Source organism: Agelaius phoeniceus, chromosome 5 (genome assembly GCF_051311805.1).
Source record: "Agelaius phoeniceus isolate bAgePho1 chromosome 5, bAgePho1.hap1, whole genome shotgun sequence".
In the NCBI taxonomy this organism is placed as follows: domain Eukaryota; kingdom Metazoa; phylum Chordata; class Aves; order Passeriformes; family Icteridae; genus Agelaius; species Agelaius phoeniceus.
This window is the reverse complement of record NC_135269.1, coordinates 30,041,468-30,061,529: the sequence shown is the minus strand read 5'-3', so window position 1 is coordinate 30,061,529 and position 20,062 is coordinate 30,041,468. Positions and strand designations below refer to the sequence as shown.

The 20,062-nt window shown below is 39.6% G+C and overlaps 1 protein-coding gene and 1 long non-coding RNA gene across 2 annotated transcripts in view; one reads left to right on the top strand and one right to left on the bottom strand.

Moving 5' to 3' along the window:
• LOC143694131 (uncharacterized) overlaps positions 1-19,650 on the bottom strand; it is a 150,387-nt gene extending 130,737 nt beyond the window's left edge. Inside the window, exon 1 of the long non-coding RNA XR_013182369.1 lies at positions 19,387-19,650. This is a non-coding gene — a long non-coding RNA (uncharacterized LOC143694131). The remainder of the gene's footprint in view (positions 1-19,386) is intronic.
• PLEKHG7 (pleckstrin homology and RhoGEF domain containing G7) overlaps positions 3,786-20,062 on the top strand; it is a 30,993-nt gene continuing 14,716 nt past the window's right edge. The window contains exons 1-8 of the mRNA XM_077178759.1: positions 3,786-4,060; positions 5,718-6,460; positions 7,622-7,644; positions 12,911-13,038; positions 14,296-14,336; positions 15,869-15,964; positions 16,623-16,772; positions 18,761-18,856. Of these exons, the coding sequence (XP_077034874.1) occupies positions 5,756-6,460; positions 7,622-7,644; positions 12,911-13,038; positions 14,296-14,336; positions 15,869-15,964; positions 16,623-16,772; positions 18,761-18,856 (1,239 nt within the window). The 5' untranslated portion in view covers positions 3,786-4,060; positions 5,718-5,755. The remainder of the gene's footprint in view (positions 4,061-5,717; positions 6,461-7,621; positions 7,645-12,910; positions 13,039-14,295; positions 14,337-15,868; positions 15,965-16,622; positions 16,773-18,760; positions 18,857-20,062) is intronic.

Genomic DNA, 20,062 nt, shown 5'->3' with positions numbered 1-20,062 from the left:
AAGTTTCATCCAGCTGTTTATTCCTGTTACTTTGCACTGAAACCAGTTACAAAAATGTAAAACCTGGCTGCAGTACCACATGCAGAAATTTATGCTAAGCAATATATGAAGTTTGACATGTGTTTGTTGAGAAGTCATAGGGTACTGGATGAAGCTATCCAGTTTTTTGCAGCTTACACAGAACTATCATATCAGGGGAAAAGTGAATGTTTCTTTCCACAGCCCTGTAAGCCTGCTGCTATGCCCCCCCACCAGCCCTTGCTCCATCAAAGACACTCTGACAATAAGAAAATACAGAAAAAAAGAGAGAATGAGTACATGGCTGAAGGATAGATTTTCCTGCAGGCAGTTTTTTCAGAACATGGATGATTACCACGGCTACTGCTGCTAGGAGTTCCTGTTTCCCAGACTGTCTGTAAGTGTTCTCTCCCCTGCCTTCTCATGACAGCTGCCCTACAAAACAGCTCAGCTACCTCCCCCTACCCTCTCCCAGGTGCTGTTGCATACATGAGTCCTCTCTGCTCCTCAAGCATGCTTCATGCAGACCCAGCTATGAGGAACAAGGCTAAGGAGAGCAGAAAGCTTGTGACTGCCACCACTATATCTTAGAAAGCCCCTTCCCCATGCCAGGCCTTATAACACACCATGAATCTCACACAAATCCCTGAAAATCCCACCCAACTCTGATCTGCCTAGAACGAGAAGAGAGAGAAACAGCTCAATGGGATGGTGCTATGGAGAGTTTCTAGGCTCCAAAAAGAATTTAGATTGTATAGATAGAAAGCAGAGCTAGAAATCACATCACATCGTGGAACACTACAACTGCTGATTAAAACAAAGCAGCTGTTCTGCTTCATTCTTAGGCAGGAAACAGCATAAGGCTGCAAGTAAAGCAGAACTTTGTGTCTGGACCCAAAACTCATTTTAGAAATAAGGCATACCTGTCTCTTCACCTGCAAATCCATGGGAAGACAACAGTTATCCCTTCTGTCTCTGGAAGTTAACTGACTTAATTTTCATTTTCCCCTTTTGTATCTCTGAGAGGATCCTTTGGTTGCCCAAAGGGCTGTCCTTTTCTGGAATTTTCTCTTCTCTGTTTTTCCCTTCCATACATAGGCACATATACACTCAGAATGTTTCTGCTATAGTTACCTGAGTCTTGGAGCTCAGGTTATGGGAGGGCTTATCAGAGAAACAGAAAAGATGAGATATTCAGCTATGGGGACCTCGTGCAGCCTGCCAAAAAAGAATGTAACAGCAACAGACCAGCATAGCAGGAGGTGTCAGCAATGGCTGCAAGACTTGAGAGACTGTGTCACAGGTGAACATTACCTGTAAAGCTCAAGTGGTCCCAGCTGGAGGGCAGCTCTGAAATCTCAACTACTGCTCTTCATTTCAGACAGGACTTCATGATTCCATATCATATTCTACTTGGATTTCATATTTCTAGGAAAAGCAATGTGTTAAATTGCAGTGTCCAGACATATTTTATATATTCCTCCCCATGAGCATTCAGTCTCTAGTCCAGATCTGAGATCCCCTTGCAGAGTCTTTGTGGCTCTTGAGATGATGGAGATATGATTTTTATTTTATCAGTCCTCTTAGTCATCATCTGAATGCATTCTTATATCCACCTGATAAGCACAAATATGTCACTGGCTACAGACATATTGGTGAGAAATAGTGAACACATCCATAGGTTTATATCTGTGTGAGGTCATTACATCTGATAGATTCTGCTTGAGGGACTTCAGGCATCTCACTTCAGCCTGTGAGATAATGCACAGGAAAAAGCAGCAGCACAATGACACAGCCAGGCTGAACTGTGGCATTTCCTGGTGTTTAGTAGTTAATGTCAGCCTTTGTGTTTGATTTCCCTTGGATTTATAGTTTGTTTGTGATTTTCTGTTGAGGATAACCTTTCAAAAGCATAATCCCTTCTGCTTTGAAGCTCTGCTGCTTAGACAATAATTACACAGACACCATGAAATGTTGTTGGTGTTTGACTCTACATTAGCCCAATTCTATCACTTCATTCTACTCCCCTGTAACAGAGCTGCCTTTAAAGTAATATATAAGTGAATAACATCTTTCATTACTCCCTGGACTAGCTTTTTTTTTTTTTTTTTTAATTATATGCTATCTAGCTTGCAGTTGGTTTGGGTTCAGGGAGCTTGGTTTATACTGTGCAAGCATGGACTATTTCTTTCAAAATAGCAGCTTTTTTCCCCCCTTAATTACATGCTTTTCAAATGCTCACAGTTTTATCAACTAAAATCAATTTGCAAAACAATACAGTGCAGTCCAGGAAGGGCTATTTTTTATCAGTTCCAATCTTTAATTTTTAGCTTTTATTTTTCTTGAAAATGAGGTACCCTTTCTACTGTAAATTTGTGGGCTTTGCTCCACCCAGTATCACTAGCTGAGCAAATGTTCCTAAATCCTTTCAAAGGCAATTATCTTTCCAGGGAAAACTTCATAGCATTTTAGAAATATTTTCTTTTAATAGAAATTATTAGGGAATATTTTTGGCTTCAATTTGTTTTTCTTGTATAGATCACATTTTCATTTGCTTACTCTCCCCAGCTAAGAGCTACATTTTGCCCTCCTAGGGGAAGGGTATGGGTTTGCTTGCTGACTGTCTGACCCCTTTCCTCTGAGAATGTCCTTCTTGGAGACCCTCACCACCTCAGGGTGCCCAGGTCTGTCCTGAGGGGTAGGAAAGGGCAGCTTTGAACACTGTAAAATCTGCAGGTATTTGCATATTTCATCAGGCAACAAGGTCTGTTCCATTGCATCTGGTCCTGAAACTAGCACCTTGAGAGCATCTTAAGGAGTCAAAACAAAACCAAAACCAAAGAACAATAACAAAGAAAATAGCATAAACACATGCACACTCCCCATCCCTTCCCCCCCCAAAAAAAAAAAAAAGAGAGAAAAAATTCTTACATTCTTAAAAGTGCTTCTTAAAGCAAATACATTTGCACTATCACCTATCAGACAGGGTGAGCACATCTCTTTTTACTAGAAATCAAACTGTATAAATGCTAATAAAAATGATCTAACACTGCCATGGTTTTGTAAATAAAGTCTTAGTTTGTTTTCTCACCTCTCTCTCTCAGAATAATCCTCCCTCAATCCACAGTCACATCCAGTGCTATGCAAAAATCAAAGGCACTTACACCAGTTTAGGAATATATTGATTTGGTTTGTGGATGAGTCTTGGCAAAAAAAAACCTTTACAGAAAATTTAAGTATTGTACTGCAAAGGTTTGTACATTTTCAAGCAAACATTTTCAAGTTCACTAAGCCCTCTTAAAATGTGCCTTAATTACACAAGAGAGTTGAACATTTGTTGATGTTAGTGCTTCCTCACAAGTTATTTATCAAATAAATCATCTTTTCCCAGGTTTCACTTTCAATTAACATAACCAAAAAATGCCTTAATCAATTCTGTTATTTTTCAATCAGTTCTACAATACAACAAAACAATGAATTATCAATGTTTGGATGAATTCTCAAATATTCTGGTACTAAAATCCATGTTCAAAATTACTTAACTATTTAGCACACTTGTTAAAATTAAAAACTAATCATAAATAATATAAACAAAGGATAGACAACTATTATACTGCCATGAAAGATTAATAATGCATAGTTAGATCCAGCTGAATGAATGAATGAAGACAAGGAGGGGAAAAAAAAATTATTGTTGGAGGAGTGGGTGCATTTTATCTGCTCTTGCAAATTATTATATGCTTGCATGAGATCTGTCTTCCCAAATTTTCTCAATGTGAAAAGTCCAGAAATATAAAAGGCGGGACATTTAATCCAATGGATCATGTTACTTTTGTTTAGGGGCATTGGTCTCCTGAAGCCACTTCCTCATAAACAAATCCCCTGGAAATAAATCTACAAGAAAAGGCTTGTTCCCTACACCAGCATTCAGTAAGGAGGCTTTAAGAGACAAAGTGCTACTGTTAAGAGTAGCCGTCAATTAATCAAGGACTTGAGGGAAATTTGATTCAAAAGGATGTGACATATTCAATTGGCTATCTTGGTAAGTTTGATCATATAATTTTTCTGCATGTGCATGGTATATTTTTGCACTTTTAACAGTGTATTTATTGTCTTTACAATATTTTTCTGCTGAGAAATTCTATTCAAAAAAGGAACATAGAAATACCAAAAAAGAAATATGTAAATTTTTACTTCTTGAAAAAAAAGCTTGCTAAACTGAAAAGCAAAAAATGGTCCTATTTTTAATGTAAGATTTCCACAAAAGATGTCTTTAAACTTTTCTACTTGTGGAGCAGATCACTATTCACATGAATATCTGGAAACTGCATGCCAACTTGCAAAATTCTGTCTGGAGAAGAGAGGATTACCAAGAAAAAATACTTTAAAAAAAATTTTAAAAACCAGTGAGAATGATTGGCCAAACAACAATCAGTGAGACAGGGTTACACATCACAAAATAAATGTCTTGAAATATTAAAAAGTAATAACAGCAAATCTCAGAGCAATGGTATGCAATATCTTCATTCAAAAGGGGAAAATAGTAATAATTTCTCTTTATCATTCTGCAGTATATTAAATGAGATTTTTAATAAGGATATGTGTTAATTAGTTCTTATCCATTAGAGAGAAATTAATAGATGCTAATATATTTGTGGCTATTCTCTACAGTTGTGAAAGAAGCCATTTCTATCATGAAGATACACTTTTCTCTCTGTTAGAATCTGAATGATCATCTTCTGAAGATTTTGGAAAAAGCGATACTTTGAACTGGCAGACTTGATAAATTAATTTCTTTCTAATCACTTTGTAAATCAATCTGATGGAATTATATAATTAGACTTTTAAAAAGATATTCAATGTGCAATATTCAATAATTCAAGAAAGTCAACATAGGTTTGAATAAACTAATTCTAATAAATGACAGCTCCCCAAATAAGCTAGCAATCATGAACAGATTTAAGATTCCACTTAGCAAAGCTAAATTAAATAGGTTGAATTCATAATCTTTCTACTTGAAATGTCAGTCCAGTTTTAGTAAGACTAAACATCAAAATATGTTAAAACAAAGCTCTGTGAATCAAAGAACATAAGACTATTTACTGATGAATCAACAGATAAGTTACTAATATAAATAATCTTTTTCATTATTTGATTACAACATATACATAATGTTTACTACAAAGTCCTTTTAGGCTGAAAAGAAAGCAAGAGTGATGAGACATACCTTACCTAAGTGTTAAATTTGTATTTGCTTAAGAATTCAGCAAGAAATTAGTACTTGTACACAAAGAATTTTGCAGCAAGTCTGAGAGCAAGTGACTTCATCTTTATCCAACCTACAGCAGCACTACAATCCCATCTATCGATGGGGGAGTGGCACCTGGAAATCAGGCGGCTGCAGTGCCAGAGGAGCAGAGTTGCTAAACTCAGTTACTCTTTACCATCTAATTAGTTCTACTGACTGATGCTGACACTGCTGGCACACTCCAAGTTAGCAGCTGTTTAAACAGCTTGCCAAAATTGGGTCCTGAACCTCTCAAAACCTGCATTCAAGCAGGATTCAATGCAAAGGTAATAATTTCTGTGCTAGCGCACATATGCCTTGTTTTGTTTGGATTTTTTTCCATTTGCATCTTTTCCCACTAAAAAATTTATTTGGCAAGTTTGTAAGGAGTGTTTCTGATCATGTTTCCTAGGTACACATAGATATAAATCTTCATGCTGCAAATTAAGAATGCAACAACCAAGCTCTGATTATTCTCCAGACCTGGTCAAAGAAACCTGCACCAGCGTGGAACCTCTAGACAGGGAAACTGATCTCCATAAGGAAAATGCTGCTTGGTCTGAAAGCAGCAGCCCAGAAGATGTCTTCAGTTCCTCTGAAATGCAGACAGTACCAGTTTGTAGGGACACCCCCTTGCCTCCTAGGGACTACATTCTCCAACAAGGTTACACAGAGTCTTCACTTCCGAGGCTTCCTGCAGAGGAGTGCAGGGGGATCCACCATGCGCCTTTCCAGTTCGACCGCCATGCTCGGGCCAGAATTTCCACTTCTCCAACTTTAAGGCGCCTCAGGATGGCCTCTGCCTCACATGCACTGTCATTTCAGGACTGTTCTAACACAGCTCAGCTGGGAAATCAAAAGGAATACACTGGCTCTCTCCACCACATTTGTAAGAGTCCACCCCGGTGCGTTACAATTTCTTCATTGTCGCTGCCTTCTTGTGTCCATGCAAAATTATTGCCATCCAAAGCCAAGTCTGAGAGAACTACAGCAGTTCCAGAGTCTGACCTACCCAGATCAAAGCTTCCCAGCAAAGAGGATCCTCTCAGCAATGACAGTCCCAATGAGCCACCCAGAAACTCTTGGAGAGCCAACTCTGCTACGCTTCCTACGAGACTCCCCCGCCCGAGCCCTACACTTTGGGCAGGTGTCCAGGTAAGAGGAATAGGAGGATGCAACCTCTTTTTTAGTCTTTCATATTCAGTGTGGGTCCATCATGAGCCAGTGGACAAATAAAACCCCAGTTCTTAACCTGAACTGCATCTTGGGTCATGATCCTTTAATACAGCAGAGCAGCTTCTATACTTAACAGGAAGGGAGATTTTTCTTTCCAGATCAGCAAGAGACAGCAGCTCCAGCCTTTCCTCTTGGTGACCAGGCTAGCTTAGTCCACTCCTGTACAGGGCCACTCTTTCCCATCTCTGTCCATTCACCGTGGTGGGCCAGGGCAGTGGATATGGAAGAATAAGATTAAGTAATTGATCCTGTTTAGGATTGGGTTTTAGAAGACTATTTTCTTTCAACCCTTTAGCTCTTTAACCCTTCAGCAGGATTATTCCTAAGATGGGGAAGTTCCCTGTCTGTTTACTGAATGGCATTACTAACCCTAATAAAACCATGAATTAAGTTGGTTGAGTCAAATTTAAGGTCTGCTGCTACCAAAGGAAGAGGTACAATTCCTTTTATTTATTTCAGCTTACTTAGCTCTGCCACTCACTGGCACCCCTCCCTTTTTATGTCCAGCTCCATAAACAAAGAAGTAATTGTGCAATCTCTTCTGAAAAAAAGAAACCCTGGTCCAGTGAGTGTCGGAATCAGTAAAGAGAAATAAGCAAAGGAAGAGCCAACCCTGCATCTTTCAAGGGCAGGAAACTGCAATTCAATTCTCCACAAGGACAAAAGGAGAGGCTTTCTGTACAAGCTAGGTGTGCTATAGATCTGCTCTCAAAGACCTTCCCCCTGTGTGCAGAGACACACACATGCTCAGCTCTGTCCTTATGCAAAGCACCTACACACACATTTTGCTGAGGGTGGATGGTGTCAAATAGGTGTAGAGTTCTTCACTAGCCAGTTAGCTTTGCACTACAAACCAAAAACTATTTTCCTCTTCCCCCACCCTCTTCAAACATAGAAAACATTCTGGATATCAAATCAGTTCTCCTTGCTCCACAACAGTGAAATTACTTAGCCTATGCCCAAGCCTATTACACTATTATTAGTACATTTCCCTTTACAAACAAGCTCTTTTTTTCACAAAAAGTCAGATTGCTTGCTTGCTTTCTGATCAACTAACTAAGAATATTCACTTTCTTTCAGGAGAGTGGACTGCCCATGCAAAGGTATGCACATATTTATTTTATCTGATTCTAAGCTTGACTCTCCTACATTTTTAATGAATTTGCTTCACTCTAGGACAAAACTGAACACTGAGTCATGTATACATAACTCAGCCTTAATTTGTAGATTTGCTATGTGAAATGCTTGTCACCAGTTCACTAAACTTTCTAATGAGATTTTCTTTTAAATGTGGCCCTCTCCCTAGCACATTTAGCTACATTTCACACAATATTTCATCCGGATCATGGGGGAGCTTTGCACCTGGAACCAGCTGCCAAAAGGTCCGGTTGTTTGGCTTAGCAGGGTCAAACTTCAGCTTGAGGAATGTGAAATATCTCATAATCTTGAGTGACATTCTTCAAAAGTTTGTGGAAGGGAAAACGGAGCAAAGGAGCTAGGAGAACAGCTCAATATTGTTCTTATACATAAGCAAAGAAGATATAGGACTGCTGCTGGAGAGGGGGATTATTAATCTTACAAACTAAGAAGAGTACATAGAATACGTGGATTTTATAAGTTAGGGCAGAAAAGACAGAGCATTGTATACCATATACCTGTGCAGTGAATTGTGTCAAGGTCTTCAAAACAATTATCAGAAAGGAAAAGTGCTATTAGAAATTATTTTTATTAAGATATGTTTCTTTAAAATGTTCAAATGTTTACAGAAGGGAAGGAAAGTTTTATTTTCTCCCCACATAACAAGGAAGCAGGAGATAGTTCCTCTATTAATACTGACCCCTCTCTCATTGATGGAGTAGTGCTCACTTTACTGCATGGTCCCCTCAAGGATGTTTGGGACTGGGTGGTTTGGAGCAGACTGATATACTCTAGGATTCCTTACACAATGCAGTTCCCTAAAGGAGATTCAAGAAATGTGTGCATGCATTTGAAATTACATGTTCACTGAAGAAGAGGCCTCCTGGATATTCTGAACTGGTGCAATTTCCAACCCATCCTTTAGCATTTGGAACTTACAATGGAGATGGGGAGAGAAGGGAAGGGAAACATCTTTTCATCTGGATGTGAAAACAAGTGATCTATACCTTTTTTTGGGAAGAGTCTGGTCTGATCCAACTCAAAACAGGAATACATAAACATATCTCACTGTCAGCATGAAGATTTTCATGACGTGTAGCAAACTTCAGGAGAGAAATTGAAGATACTGAAGGCAGATGGTTTAACAGGAGAACACTGAACATATAGTGTACACACCTTCTCTTGGTGCTGTTTGCCTATAATGGCTTCAGGAGGGAAGTAACTACATGCCAGCTTGGATATTGGCTTTGGACTTCTATCCAGACACCTTTTAAAATCAAGAAACCACAACCCAAGGAAACAATCCAAGATTTTTTCCATAGGCACCAGCTGGAAAAATTGTCAAAAGGTGGTTGGGATGATGTATTATGAATTCTATCTAGATAAATATTAGAATGTGCAAAAATATATTTTAAAATGCACCAGTTTCTGCTTTAAACATTTTTTGTCAAATCTAATTTGGTCCAAGGTCTGGGTTAAGCCTGTATTCAGCTCCTCCTGTATTAAGATCATTAGTCTAACTTCTTAACAGCTGATCCCTTCTTATCATAGCCAGCAAAAACTGTTCACATGTCAGATTATTTTCTCCATCTAAAAGCACATTAGGACAGTTGGCAACTCTTCTCCAAGATTGACTTACATATTGTCCTGGGTAAAATCATACCTCTGTCCTTCAGTTTTAATGAACATCTCTTCTCTACACTGCCAAGCTATACTTTCAAAAAACATCTTTAATGCACTCATACTCATTTTGAACAGCCTTCTCCCACACAGTCCTCAGTCAAGAATGCCAGCACATCCCTGTCAGCATGGCAACTTGCTGAACTGATGTGGTTTATAAAGAATCATCCAAAATAAATAAACTAAAAGGGCAAGAGGGGCAGCACAAATAGAGGTATATGTGGTGGAGAGAAGGTGAGATGCCAAACCAACAGTGCCGTGAAAGAAAACATTGATAAAACAAAACCTCAGGTTTACTCTGATCTCCTTTTCTCCTTGCACCATTCAGCATTATCAGAGGCTGGGTGGAAAACTGCAGTGCACTATTTCCTACAGCAAATCAGCTAATGAAAAGCCTTCACAGTAACTGCCAAGACAGCTCATATTCAATGCCTTGAAGGAGCTGGGCTCATCTATCTTGAAATACTCCCATTCCTCTTTTAATGACTCACACAGCTGTAAAGTGTCACAACATCACAGAATCACAGAATGGGTGAGGTTGGGAAGGACCACGGTGGTTTCTCTGTTACAACCTCTCTGCTCAAGCAGGGTCACCCTGGAGCACATTGCACAGGATGCCATCAATTACACTAAACCTAACTCCTTATGCAATCACAGAAATAGTTTACCTTTGGCAATGGGTCATTTTCCATGCTAACTTTTTGAATCGGGGAGTCCAAACACCCTCCCTGAGCAGCCTGGGAAAGAGTGTCACTGCCTGGCACTTATCTCAGTACTGTGAGCACCCTATAATATTTACCTCAGTAACATCCTCTGGTGCTTTTATTCACATCTAGTGGATAGTCCTTTAAGTAATATATTGCTGTTTAAGTAAGGTGATCTATATAAATGTCTGTTCCCTGATATAGCTAGTTAGGCTAAGATTAGGGACATATGAAGACACTTTCTGTGCCTTAGAAATAAATACATACTCAGGATATTTATTTTGCCAGACCATGATCTGCTTCAATGTCTTTAATAATTTTCCATAACTTTCCCATCTAAATCTATGACATAATCGTGTTTCAAAAAAAAAAAGTGGATTTTAAGAATGGGGAGATATCATCTGTAATAATTCAATGCCTGAGTTTGTCCCTAAAGCATAAGCATTTCTTTCATTCCGTCACTGCAGTCCTCTGCCCCCAGTAAGTGAAACAAGCAAAAAATAAAGAAAAAGGCAAAGCTACAGAGTCAGAAGGCATGAGAAGGTGCTAAGATATTGCAGACTTAAAACCTAGTAAATTTTACTACATAGAACTTCAGTAATTTAATTTCTCCAGAAAGAAAACAACAGAAGCATCTGATGTATCTAATATTTCTACAGGCATCAGGCCAGGAAACCACAGACACCTGTGCTTCCATCTCTGAAGCATGACTATGCAGTTTAGACATGTAAGCCATTAAGCAGCCCTTGCTCATCAGATTGCAAATGTAAATTGTAGACAGACACCCAAGTGGTCCTGCCATGCCCCCACATTTCACAGGCTCATGCACCTATGTGAAGAACTTGTTTAGCCATGTGTGTGCCTGAAGTTCAAGGCCTTTTTGATCTGGATAAATAATGCCCTTTAATTCAGTTATAGTGACTCTGTGCTTCCATTATTAGTCTTCATAAGCCATTAGCCTGCAGCTTCAAATATATTGTGAAAATAGAAGTAGCCTAGATGCGTTAAAAATCAATAATACACTGGCAAAATTTTACTGTGAAGCCAACCTGAAGTAAACCTCCTGAATTTCCTGGTACAGTAATAACACCTTTGAGGATTATCCTTGTACTATATTGCAGCCCCTGACTTGTATAATAGCCCACCTGCCCAAAAGATTGCACCATGGAATCTTTAGAGGGTTCAGTGGCATCTTAATACAATCATTACCAACACTGAAAAGTTGCATTGGGTAGCACTCAGTGCACATCTCAGGAAGGCACTCCTGAGAGGAGCACTCCACTCCCTTGCAGTGGTATGGGCTTGCAGACAGCCAGGGAACAGACCCCCCACCCATTAAAGCTCTCAAACCACATACTGAGGGTCCAATTTCATGAGAAACCACAGAGTTTCATTGTAAACTCTAAAGCCAAATAAATAAATCCCATGTTCTCCATTCAGTAGGACTAGCAGAGAAACTTGCAAAGAACTCCTGCATTTCACACTGTAACCTCCTCAAGTTGTAGTTTTTACTCCCTGATGTGTCCATGGCTCAAATGGTAAAGTCCCATGCCTGGCCCATCTGATAGCCTGCAGACCTCTCTCTTGTTAGGAGCGGTTTTCATCTAGACCATTCAATTGTTTAGCTAAGGCAATTTCAAGCAGTGTTACTGTCAGGTGATAAAAAAGGCACAATCTCCTTGTCTTACCATACATATCAAATCCCAGTTCTCCACCTCAGAGCTCATCTGTCAGCTGATAAGCTGTCAAATAACTATTCATGCACTTAAAGGAAAAAATATACCGGCCAGGTTTCACACCAAGTGTGGCAAGTGGCTCGAAATTCACAGTAAGTGAACTGCCTAGACAAAAAAAGATCTCAGTAAGAATCATGCTTAACTGAACAAAAATACCATGCACAATAAGTGGTGATTGAAAAAACAGAATTTTTATAAATGTGCATGTACTTTGTGCCTCCTCCCGCAGCTACTGAGTTACTGACCCTTTGAGCCCTAATGCAGTATTCATGCACTGAAGGCAACACAGCAGCAGCTGCAGACAACAGTCCCTCTGCAGCATATACTAACACAATTCATTAGGTATCAGTGTGGTATTAGCAAAATACAAAAGGTTTTTAACATGCACCAACAGTTTCTGTATGTGAATGCAAGCAGCCTGTAGCACAAACATGCTGCTGGATACAGAATGCTTGTGTCACTTTTCTTCATGGATCTAGATTCTGGAAAATGTTCTCCATTAGGAACAACAATAGTTGGAAAGAGACATTTTTTGATCAGTAGAGCCACTGAGTCATATTGCATTCAAAATATTTGAAATAGCAGAAAAAAATGCCAAAAATACTTAGAAAAAAAAATAGTACAAACTAGCCAAAAGGTCAAATAATTATTTAAAACCCAACATTTTAACTGTTTCACTAGTGGGCTGTCTTTTCTTGAAATCACCTGAGCTACAGGAAGGCTAAACGTAACAAGACAGATGTCAGCTAAAAACAGTATTTAATTGCTCCATTAAACTCCACTGCCAAAACATAGATTCTAAAATCTCCACTCACTTTTTGTCTAATCTCAGGAGAAACCAGGAAATTTCAATATTTAAATGCTCTAATTACTTATTATCTGAGGCAAGCCTCAGATGACCATAAGAACTTTGATCTCAGCAACAACGTGGAGTTTGAAACTCAACTAGGTATTTGCTGTCAGTCACTGAAATTCTCTGCTCATTGTTCTTTTAGCACAGGATGTCATAGCTGCTGTGATTTGGTTTTTTAGCAGATTCCCCCCTGGCTCAGCAGGAGCTCCCTGCAGCCTCCATGGACAGAGATGACGTGTGTTGCTGTTGTGTCCCACAGATCGGCCGAGCGCAGGCGCAGCTCCCTGGTGGTGAGCCTGCCGGGCCTCGAGGTGTTCCCTGGAGACCTGCTGGTGTCAGACAGTGCCATGGACTACCTGCCCTGCTCTTCCTTCCTGCTCAGTGCAGGTCAGACACAGCGGGGATTGCTCCTCTGAGCCCAGCAAAGGGGGACTGGAACACGTGCGCATGTGGCATGGGAGGGATGTATGCAATGAGAACCCGAGGTGGTGCAGGATTCCCCCTCTGTGGGGAATCCTGTTACCCCACACCAAACTGACTTCATTACCAGTTTTAAAATTCCTCTTTTCTTTTTTTCTCCCCCTGCATTTTACTGTTGAATGCAAAATGCAAATAGATGAGGAGGTAGGACAGAGATCACATTGGTCCTCCACAGCAGCCAGAGCCCAGGCCAGGATCTCCATCTGGAAGCAGCTGAGGCACAATTTCCTACCTCCACAGCTTCAAGCAGAGAGAAGAGCAGCCCATGCTGCCCTTTGCAGTGGTGTTCTGATCACAAGGGCAGCAAACCCAACTCATGGCTAGAGGTTGCTCACGAGACATTCCAAAACTGAAATGCAGACCTGCAAGCAATTTCCACAAATAGCTATTGTAGAGTATAGCATGGTGTGATTGATGGAGATCCTGGTGGCCAGAGATCAAAAGTTTCTCAAAAAGCAAGTCAGCCAAGGTCACAACCAACATTTCCATGACAGTAAATAAACCAGCCATTCCCAGAATGGCTAAGACCTTCAAAATACAGAAACACAAAGTTTGGACTGATTCCCTGACACACCTAAAGATGGGTGCCACAAAAAGAAAACCTTTTCAGATTTCTAGCTGGACACAGTAGTTCCTCACAAGTCACTAGTGCATTCCTAAATCTTGATCCCCAGCTTTCCCTGTGCCTCACCAAGGACCACAAATTAAACTCTGCCTCACTGTGCCAGCCCCATGGCAGATCTGAGAATTAGGGCTCATAGGGCTCAGTTTGTTTACTGGAGATTTAAATACCTGCATAACTCCAGCTTATAATGATGAGAAGGCATAGACTAATTCTTGCTTTAAAACAACATCTTGAAATTTGGCTTGAGTTATGATGGTTTTCCCAGGTAAAGAATCACACAGTAATCACAGCAATCACAGAGTGATCACCTGCAACAAGTAGGAGCATTCAGCACCATCCAAAATCCCACCACAGACAGTCATAGTTCTTGCTGGGAGGAACCCAACAAGCTTAATGGGTTTTAAGTCTGGTGCACAAACTGCCTAAACTCAAGTATTAAATATGAGCCAAGTAGAGTATAGTCTATCAAGCTGCATATATAAAAAATAGGGTTCTTATCTACTTGTTTCATTACTGATAACATTTGTTTTACCCATCAGAGTCCAAAAAGTTAAGGTGGCCATTTGCCAAAAGAGGAGTCGTGAGTATTTTTTACCATTTCGTTTTTCCTTGCACTGACCTTGCCTTTTCCCTCAACTAACCTGGGTACAAATAGCTTCTTTACTTTCTGGCCCTTGGAGAAAGGCAGCCAGCAGCTGAGCTGAACTCAGAGGTGTCTCAGCCCTCCCTGGGACTGCCTGCACATTAACCTGCAATGAAGACTGGGTGGCTCCAGTGCAGCCATTGCGTGTGAGGCACATAAAAACACAGTCAGTGCCACTGCTTCCCTTCCCTGTGGGTGGTGGCAGGAGAGGTGTCCTTGGCACAAGCACAGCTCAGTGAATTTTTCCTTGTCTAACACAATTCCTTGTCTTTTCCATTTATGAAAACTTTCACTTACTAAGATATGTGAATTTCCTTTCTGTGTACTGTTCAGCATTCCAAAAATTATTTACAAGTGTCTTGACAACTTTTTCTCCCTAACCATGTAATTAGGAACAGTACCTTTCCAGTATTTTTTCCATTTTTTCAAAGAATAGTTTGTGCATACAGAACCAATGCAAGTACTCAGGTTTATATGTACAAGAACTCCCTCTCCATTTGATAGTAGTTTCATAGCATTTGAAGGAGCATGACCTAAACCTGAGCATTCTTAAATTCAACAAAATATTTTAAATCTGCAATAAGAAGTATCTAATATTTAGACAGAGGTGATTTCTAAGACTATTAAATGCCATAAAATTTAATTCATGAAGATTCATTTGCTGGTACACTGGTTCAGTGTGCATATATGTTAACTGCATTATTTTTTCTGCCCCATTTCAATCTATCTTTCAAAATTAGGAGCTGAACTTAAATCCTAAGTTTCAAATATTATAATGAAACACATATTTCAAAATTGGCCTGAGTTCAGTGCCTAAAGTTCAGACAATGGAAATCCCTGTAGTGGGAATATACTGTTCCAGAGAACAGATAAAACTTAGGCAAACACTTATAAGTCTGTACCCACAGCACTAAATTAGAGTTGATAAAGAATGCTTAAATTTTTTACAAGGCCTGAATAAACAAAGCAGAAACAAAAGAAATTTTTTTTATTTCATGGTTCTTCACACAAACTCCTGCTGTTCTTTAAACTTTCTGAAAGCTCATTTTACAGACACTACTCTGCAGATGACCAAGGGACCTTTTTCCATATGTAGCTCAAAAAATTAAAAATAAATAAATATACATATGAATTTGTATACCTATGACAGGATTGCAACTTTGAATCTGTTGTCCCCTATCTGTAGCAGTGCTAAGGGAAGCAAAACATTTCATTTGTTCTGTCTTCCAAGGGTAGCCCATTGCCTGTTTCCAATGTCTTACACATCCAAACCTGAGGCATTTACACACCCCACCCACAGCTACAAAGAAACCTGCCATCACTGCCTTGTGTCTGTGTAGAAGAGCCTGGAAATACAGAGAAATTACTCATTTAAGGGCAAACTCCCTAAGGATTAGGGCAAGAGGGGTAAACTTCTTAACAGTCTTTAAAACACTGTATGAATCAGAGGGTTTCTTGTCATTCCACAGGGTAAAGACAAACAGAAGCAAGCATCTGATCTGGAAAGTTGTCTTTCTACTGTTAAGATCATAGACTGCTGCACAGATGAATTTTTCTGCTTTAAGGTATCAAAATGCTCAGTATACTGTATCGAGGATACTCAAGGATGGAAGGAGGAATTCTGTGTTCTCTATAAGCTAACATTTTTCAGTTCATTAATCTGGATATGAGACCTTTCTGTCAAATTAATGCATAAGTATATGGTATATTTTTGTCAAAATGACAAATGGAGGGGCAAGAGGGAAACTGAGGGTCAGTGTAGGTTAGCAAGGGACCTCAAAATCGTCTGGATTTTGCCATGGGTCCAGACTGCCCTAGATCAGGGAGGTACCACCTTCAGAAAAAGGTCTCAAGGCAACCCTCACAGCAGTACCTACAGGTGCTAGAAAAGCAGAGGAAAGAATCTACAGCATCAGAGAGATGTCAAATGGGACACAGCCACCCCAAAACAGAACACATTCCTTAGCATTTGCAAGCTGCCCACTAATTGATACAACATACCTAAACATAAAGAATCGCATTGTGTTGTTCTCAAATTCAGCGAGTTTATATTGTAAGTATTTTAGAGGAGAATAGTGGGGCTTAAAATATTTCAATGGAACTTTTAAGCCTTCAGAGGAAAAATAGCTAATACTGGTAGATGAAATTTACACAGTCAATAGGACATAGATTCTTTTCATAATGCCTGAAGCAACAATTTTTTCTTTCTTCTTCAATCCATAGAGTAAATCTTGGCATGAATTTATAAATGAGCAACAGACTGAGCAGAAAGATGTCAACAGCCAGTTAGAAGTGAAAAAAGAAGCAGCAGTGTGGGAACTTTTCACAAGTGAATGCACTTACTTTCTGGATCATTTGCTGGTTCTCAAGATGGTAATGTCAGATTTCACTTTGCAAAAATAATGAAACATTATTTATTCTGCTGTGATGGACACAAAGCCTCCTCAAACTTCTCATTAGAGGTCTGTGGGGGAATGACTTAAGCACCTGCTTTTCCTCCCACCTTGCCTGCTTGTCCCGTTTCCATAGCTCCCTTTTCTGTCATTATGATGGTATCTCTTCTAAACATGACTTTTGAGTGATGCAATCTAGTGCTTTTCAATTACCATCTGACTGCAGAGCCTTCCAGGATATTCAGCTGATATTCCATTCTCTAGCAAACATTGCACTGAAGCCATGCTGCAAACACTTATTTCTGTACTGGACTATTCCAATTGCTAATGTTTTTTATTGCTAATGTTATTGCAACATTATATTTGTCATTTAACTTCATATAGATCTGGGGTTAGATTATCCTGACTGGAGCATGAAAACCTCAGAATTCAGCAGAGCTGTAATTTTAATATTACATGAAAACAAGTATACTGAAAACAACTCCACTCTCAAAAACTCTGTATTACCTCCAATCCAGTGAATTTTAAGAGCTTGAAATATGGACAGCAATATTACAGACTGTTACAAGAATAGCTGCACTATTTATATTCACCACATACCAAAAGTTAAAGGATCCATTCAAAAGGAGGGAAGCTTCCACAAACATTTTCTTATAATGTTTCTCGTACTTGGCACAGACAATTCCTGATTTCTTATTAAGTCAAAGAAAAAAGATTTGTAAAACATTTTCCATGTTACTGGAAAGTTATCCTGAACAATACAAGAACTACTGCAAAGTAAAGGAAATAAATAGAGGAATGGGCTGAATTCCTCCTTGGTGGGGCAGAACAGGAAGAGACAGAAAACGGGATAGCAGGACCAGCTATTGGTTCAAGGCAGGAGAAGAGCATCCTTCTTTCTGTACACTTTGTTTAGCAACCTGAAAAGTTTAAAAAGTGGGGAATACTGGGAAGAATGATGATAACAGCAGGCATGCAGGCTCCTTGTGAGTCTGATGCAGGAGCCCACAGAGAAGCCTTAGCCAGCCCTGCATGGCCCATGAATGATGAACTATTCAGTCCATACCAGCTTCCCAAACTCTCCCTCCAAAGAAAGAACCCATTGCATTTGGGTAACCAATTTAAAGATACCTGGATACCCCCAAGTATAGAAATATTCCATTGATTTTAATGAATCTCCACAGGGAGCTTTTAGACCACCATAAATCCACTTTAAGCTCTCAGGACAACCAGGTCATGGTAACTAAAGAATTACACAAGGCTAAACAAACACTCTCACTAGTTATTAGGTCTTGGCACCTGGCTAACAGGTTTTTTCATTACACTTTATACACATAAACAAAAAAAAAGTCTACTCAGTAACCTATAAATTTTAAGACTTTTTCAGATTTAGGTCAGATTCAATACAGCTCAATCAGCTTAAAAAATATAAAATCTTAAACAGCCAATAAATACACATGCAGTTTTCACTGAATACAGGCTAATAAAACAATCCAAAGAGATTAAAAACCTCCACAGGACTGCTACTTACCTTAATCCAAGAATATCTTTTTTCCTCATAGTAACTCTAAACAATTTAGATAGCAGCAGTTGCATGGGGTAGGAAGGAAAGCATTTAGAAAGGTCAGAGAACTCTGTAACTGTGACTCTGATGTTACTGAGTCCTTCACACAGGGATCTGCAGGGGGCTCATTTGCCCCTCTGCTGCCCAAGGGCACAGCAGGGACACAGCTGCCTCCATGGTAACCACAGAGAAACCCCAGAGACATCATTCATACCCTCTTCTGCACAAAACCCAATATTTAACCTTCAGGCAGATCAGGAAACTTTTCTCACAATCCCATCTTCTGCCCTCCCTAAATCAAATAATCCTTTCATGAATTTCAATAAAAATGTTATTTTGGAGGGGAAAAAATTTATTGAATTGGCACAAACAGTAATTAACATGAATTTGCTTTGGTTTTAAAGATATTTATGAACACTCTAAAATACCTCCAGAGCAATGAATTTCTCTTGGATGTGGATTTGTGGAGACTTTTTGCAAACTTAGAGGAGTTAAACAAGGTGAGTAGAAAAAGAGAACTGTTACTTAGATCAGAAATCAATCAACCCCGTAAAAGAATACAACAAACCAAAAGCTTCTATTTAGTTTCAATGCTCACATTTGGAACTTTGTTCAAACAATCCACCTTTTCCTCTTCTCTATGTGGTATATCAGTGAGAGTCAAATACCACCAGTGCAAATCATCCTCTTGTATCTCCAGCCAAAGATACATGGCATTTTAAACATGGGGGAGAGCTCATTTGGCAGTTGTGCCTGAAGCAAACACAAGTTTGAGACTAATTCTCATAAGCAGTGACCTTTTAAAAGAGATGAAGAGAAACTACTACCCAATCCCTACACCAAAACAGAAAGCATGGCAAAATAACTACATAGCAAGGCCTCTTTTGCAAGCAGATGGGCACAAAGACTTTGCTGTCTATTATGCCACTCCAAAAGAGCAAGTTAAAACAAAATGCTGATCCCCTCTCTCCAGCTGAGGTTTCCCTTGGCACGTGTGTAAGGATTTCTCCCATGTTCATGTGCTACTTACTCTGCACTGTCCAGGAGGAGGGAGGCCACTGGGCTTGGCTGTGATGTGCTCCAGCTCTTTCCTGCTTTTGGCCAGTTGCTGGGAGATCATTTTCAGCTCCTGAAAGTTTAAAACCCCTAAGTCAAAAATAGCTTTTACATTATTTTGGAAACAAAACAATTTTTCTTAGCTAGAGGGCCCTTTTACAGGACACCTCACCCTTCACTGGAAAGAGAACTTTGGAAAGAACTCTGCAGCTGCCTTAATTGAAAAACTACTCACAATCAAATCACATGCCCTAAATCAGCTGCTGCGTTCCATTTATTTCCCTTACTGTAATTTCCTTGCCTTAGTACTGAATCTCTCCCTTTTTTTAGCCAAAATAAGAAAACTGGGAAAGGTCTTCAAAGCAGGGACAATTAGCCAGAACTCAAACAGATGAGCAAGGTACTGCTGCTCAGTCACAGACCTCACACCTGGTGAGCTGCTGAATGACCAACCAGTATGTTTGGAGATACAAGGAAAAAGATTTTTAGCTGACAGGTTTCACCTTTGGCTCACTGTGGATTAAGACTGTACCTGCAGATAACTGCTAGAGTTCAGCAGATGTGTGGCTGTTGATTGCCTTGTTCTTGTTCAGGGAAGAGAGTGGGATATATTGCTGTGTTTCACTTAGCTTTGAGCTTGGCTGGAGCTT